This window comes from Arachis ipaensis, chromosome B04 (assembly GCF_000816755.2).
Source record: "Arachis ipaensis cultivar K30076 chromosome B04, Araip1.1, whole genome shotgun sequence".
Taxonomy (NCBI): Eukaryota; Viridiplantae; Streptophyta; class Magnoliopsida; order Fabales; family Fabaceae; genus Arachis; species Arachis ipaensis.
The window spans coordinates 79,149,359-79,154,951 of record NC_029788.2 but is presented as its reverse complement, the minus strand read 5'-3'; the positions used below and the strand labels follow the sequence as shown (position 1 = coordinate 79,154,951).

Genomic DNA, 5,593 nt, shown 5'->3' with positions numbered 1-5,593 from the left:
TTTTTTTATTTTTTAAAATAATTAAATTTGTTATATATTTTTTAATTTAATTTTGATATAATGTTAGATAAAATATTTTATGTATCTGTTTAATTATATATTATAATTAAAATATTTTTTATCATTATTTTTAAAAATAAAAAATATATTCTAAATTAGTAAATTAATCAGTTCATTTTAAAATTTTATATGCAACATAGGTATATATAATAGAACAAAAGATAAAAAATAAGTAATAAGGATGAATAAATCGAGAATAAAATAAAATATATAAAGTCACGAAAAAAATAAAATATTTGATTGATACCTAAACTATAATTGTTTGAATTAAAAATTGCAATTGAAAATATCAAAAAGAAAAATAATGAAATTGAAAGATACATAGAGTCATAGAGAGCTATATAAAAAAATTGGAGAATTTAAAATTTACTTTTTGATGAAGAGAAGATGACCATTAGACAAGAAATAGAAAAAGAAGGTTGAAAATATAAAAATAAGAAGAGGGTTTAAGAGAATAAAAAATTGACGGTACAATAATTAAATTTGATTAGGTTAAATAATAGTCAAAATGATAAAAAAAATAAAAAAATAAATTTAAAACTTTAACTAATTGAATTTATTTTATTTGTAGTGGAGTCATTTAAAATTTGAAGTGGGGGCATATTATATATAATTATATCTTTTAAACAAAAATTAAAAATATCATGGGGCAAGTGCCCCCTCATTTGTATGCTTGGGTCCGTCCATGGTGTCACGTGTCACTTTTTTTTATTATAATTGAAATTAAATTTTTTTTCTAAAACTAAGAGTTCTCTCCTCTTCTGATCTCTCCCTCATTTTCTATTTTTCTCATTTCTTCACCTACTTTATCTCTCTTATATATCATTATTAATTACTAATTATAAATTTAACAATCAAAATGTGCAACATGATATTTTTTAATTATAATTAAAATTAAATTGAAATTAAAAAATAAAAATTGAAAGTAAAATTAAAATATAGCAATATTATCTATAACAATATATAATGCCAAAACAGAATTTTTGGTGTCCAACTTTAGGTTCCAATATTGCCCTTAATGATAGAAGAAGTTCTCTGTACATGCATGTGTCAGTTACTTTAAATAAAAAAACTTCCACCGTTAACAACAACAACACATATTCTTCTATCTCATTTCATTCTGTGTTTTCACTAGTAACCGTAGAAACGCGTAACCTCTTCTTCAATTCTTCATTTCAATAATTTATCCTTTTCAATTTTTCTTAATTCTCTTCTCCATTCTGAATGTGCTTCTCTGTATATAACAATTATTTGGATGAATTTTTATGGTTTTATGAACTAAATAACGATGATGCCAAATGTTGATTTTCGATGTCAGGTATAAAAGGAGGAAAAGAATAATTAGCAGTGATAAATATTTTTTTATAGATCTTATCATTTTGTTTTGGGTATATTCTATATGTGAGTACTTTATACCAAGAGTTTGATCTCATTCTTCTGTTATTAATTTTTTTTTATCTCATTATTGAATTCGTAGTTCTTTTACTCTCACCATTAGATGCACTTTTACTATAAATAATAAAAAAACAGAAGAAATAAAAATGCTTATTTTTTTGTTTTTAAATATTTTCTTGATGTGCATTTTAAGTTATCTTATTATTCGATTAAAAAAGATGTACGACATAAAACATTCAAAATTTTGCTCAAATCATCAAATTTTGATGTTAATAATCCATAAAAATAATATCAAAATATATTATTTTTAACTAATTTAATAAAAATAGTACATTATTGTAAGTTTTTAACTAATAATTATAAATTTAAGTTGCAATTTAATATAGGCCCTTAGAATAAAAGACTGTTATTGTTTCTTATATTTGACTACTTTTATATAAGTTACACATTTGTTTAAACTATATTAATTAAACTAATTTTATTATAATATTTTGCATGTTTTGAAATAATGCGATCCTACTATAAGGATGACATTAGTTTTCATAATCTAATATGAACCTTCTTATTATTTTGTTTATTACTTAAATACTATCTATAAAAAAAGTAATTACTTAAGGTGAAACATTGTAAAAAGAGAAAAAAATTTTTGAATCTAGAGTTTTAATTTGTTTATTAATCATCACTTGATATAACGCAAATTTAATATGTTAAAAAATTCTCTCTATCTCTCACTCACTCATATTCTTAACTTCTTCTATAATAAATTTTTTAAATTATTTAATATACAAAAGGTCACATCTTTACATTTATCTTAAAAGTTAAAAGTTAAAAGTAAATGATATTAGTATTTTTAACAAAATTAAAATAAAAAAAATAGAAGGCTCTTGCTATGTTCTTTTGCCCTAGAATATTACAGTTTATTATATTATTATTTTATCTTTGTACCACAAAATAAAAAGTAAGATTTTATATCTTCTTGTTTTTATTTATTTTACTTTATTTTTATTACAATTTATTATATTATTATATCATCTTTGTACCACATAACAAAAAGTAAAATTCTATATCTTCTTGTTACTTATTTTACTGTGTTTTGGCTATCTAGATTAGGCTGTATAATATCATGAAAGTTGAAATGTTAAAAAATATATAATAGAAAATTTAGATGTTTATTGTGTTATCAGGTTATTTAAAAAAATTAATTAATAAATATTTTTATTCTACTACATCTTCAATGTTATATGTTATCTAATATTCAGTAAAAAAAAATAATATTAACCAACATAGAATTGATTAAAAATTAAAAAAGAATTAGCAAAATTTTCATGAGAATTTTTTTACTTTACCATGTAGGTACAGATTTTTTCGCGTCTTTTATATGCCAATCAAATAATTAGTACCATATGTCAAATGAATAATATTAAATTAATAAATTTTTTTGCAATATAAGTTATTTATTTTAATTTAATTATGAACGAATTTGCAAGTACTTGAATATCAGTACTCTACATCATTAATTGTTTAAGAAATAAACATATTAATATTTTAACAAATCATTGGTAGGTGTAATTTTTTTTTTTTGCGTCTTTTCTATGTTATCATATGAAAATAATAACTAAATCTTATAATTTGATTTTTTTTTATTTACGGAGACTCTGGTCTTTTTATCCACAGAAACTTTTATCTCTTAAGACCTTTTTTTAAAAATAGTTTAATTTTATAAATTTTTTGTGTCATAATCTATAATGTCATGTCAAAATAAAATCAACATAATTCTAAAATATTTATATTTCCGTAATATTATTACACGAAAAAACACTAATTCATAAAACTAAATTTATTTACAAAGATCTTTACTCCGATCACTCTTCAATGTGATAAATATTTTCACGTTGAGAATCATTACTATTACCATCACGTTAATGGCCATCAGAGTATGTAGCTTTCTAAAGAAACAACCAAAATTGGTTGTTGCTCAACTATTATCGTAGTATAACTAATAATATATTACAAAATATAAAAGATGTTAAATTTCAGCATACTTAACATACATCATACATATATCACACTTTTGGCCTAACATCATATAGTTTGTTTACAAAATTAAAGTCTTCTTGTTCTTCATCTCTTTTCTTTTACCTTTCTGTTACATATATTTTTAAATTTATTATACACAATTTATTCTTATTGCCAACATACAACAAGATCACCGCACACAAGTAGCTAGTGATAGCATTATTTCCCATAACATGGTAGCACCCAAGCTTTTAACTTAGAATTGTACTTAAATTAAAGCAGGGCCAGAGGGTCTTTAGGCAGTGTTTGGATTGTGTCAAATACAAAAAGAAAGAGATCTATTTAAAAGACATTCTCTCAGTGTCTGTTCCGTTGTCTCCATATTTGCATTCCAGAACACAATCCAAACAGAGCCTAAGGATGCACAACGGCTCTCATCGTTTTCTTGGAAGCACCAGCATTATCGGAATCAAGGGGGAAGAAAAAGGGGTAAAGCTCATATCTAACATAACAAGAACTATATAGCACTCTACAGCCTTTACGATTGTTGCAAAACGTGGGAAAGTTGCTCACCGAAATAGCCAAACACTGGGCACAAGATATCTCAGACAAGTCCCTTGTGCATTGCACCAACGCATAAAGCGTTACAAATGGGGACAGTTTGGTCTTTCCCTTCCCTAGCCCTTCCTGTTTTGGCACAACAGCCTCTGCTCTAATCTCATCCATCAGGGATCCAAGTTTGTTGTTGAAAGTTTTGGGATCTGTTACGTTCTCCACGTTGTAATAGAATATGCCGAATGAAGTATCGACTTGGCTGGCGAAAGTCTTGTTGTTGTACCTCAGGAAGCAGAAGTCATACCAGATTCTTGCGTCGGCTTGGTTCGGACACCGTTGCCGGATTTGTTTGGCTGCATCTTCAATGCAAATGGAGCAGTCTTGGGTGCTAACATCTCCCCTGCATTGAGCCAGGCCATAAACTTGGTCTTTCTCTTTACCTATGTTCACAAACATAAACACAAATACCAATCATCTATACACAAATGCCAATCATCTATATTAAGTCTATACCAATTATTACCAAAACAACTGTGCTACACTAAAATCAGTATATTATCTATATATTATACGTATTGAAATACAAAATATATAATAAAAAAAATAATATATATATTATTATACCGATATTGGGGTATAATGTCGAAAAATGTCCATACCAAAAAGGGGGAAAAAAAAAGTTGTTAGCGTCTGTTTTGTGTCCCTCGTTCTTCTTTGTATTTTTTTCTTCGTATTTTCATTTTCTATTAAAGCTTTATGGAAAAATTAGTATAATATAAATAAAAAATAGAATTTATTATTTTCATTTTTTTACAAAATATTAAAAATGGAAAATATAAATTAAAAACAAACAGAACTTTGGTTACTTACTAGGGAGCAGTATATAGATGACGATGCATATGCATATGTTATTGTGCATGAGTAAAAATAATGAAGCAGTTGGGTTTCACAAGTATTTACCAAATGTGGTAGCAAGAAAACCAGTGGAGGGAGTCTTGAGGACTAATTCGGATAATAAGTTGTTGATATTAGATGATACTTTCCCTCCAATGCTTATGTTAGTCTCTTTATTGCAGAATTCCCCTAAGGGATCTTGAGATTCTGCATCTGAAAAAGTAATGCACAGAAGTAGTAAGAAAATGGTTTTGCATAAAAGGAGATACATGATTTATTTTTCTCTGGCCTTCTGGGTTTCCATGGACTTCTTATTATGAAGGAGAAAATTATAATGGGAAATGGTTGAATATGTGGAATCCATTTAGCAGGCAATTTTGACTTGTAATTTGTAAACTTGCCCCAATCATGAGTACAGGAGGCGTGGTCGTTTCATTGACTTTTTGAAGTCCAATTAAAATATACATAATTTTTTCTTTAATTTTTAGTTTTTGATATCATGCTATTATTAACAGGACATTCATTTTAGTTATTATCAAGTATTAATCCAAAAACTAAAAATAAAAAACAGCCGTCGAGTATATATATATATATAACAAATCCTCTATAAACTCTTTTTTCTTATAGAAAAATTGATTAATAATAGATTCTAGTATGTTTATTTTAGGGTAGT

General features: G+C 25.8%; 1 protein-coding gene across 1 annotated transcript; it reads right to left on the bottom strand.

Moving 5' to 3' along the window:
* On the bottom strand, window positions 3,611–5,257 carry LOC107637832 (cysteine-rich repeat secretory protein 55). The gene is made up of 2 exons (XM_016341119.2): window positions 4,987–5,257; window positions 3,611–4,466 (listed from the first exon to the last, which is right to left on the bottom strand). The coding sequence occupies exons 1-2, from the start codon at window positions 5,189–5,191 to the stop codon at window positions 3,886–3,888; spliced, it is 786 nt and encodes a 261-aa protein (XP_016196605.1). The 5' UTR covers window positions 5,192–5,257; the 3' UTR covers window positions 3,611–3,885.

Bases quoted from the DNA above. Each gene is read 5' to 3' on its own strand.
- LOC107637832 (XM_016341119.2), bottom strand. From the start codon at position 5,191: ATGTATCTCCTTTTATGCAAAACCATTTTCTTACTACTTCTGTGCATT. The intron at 4,467-4,986 runs GTAAATACTTGT...TTGTGAACATAG, and splicing joins TTTTCTTGCTACCACATTTG to GTAAAGAGAAAGACCAAGTT.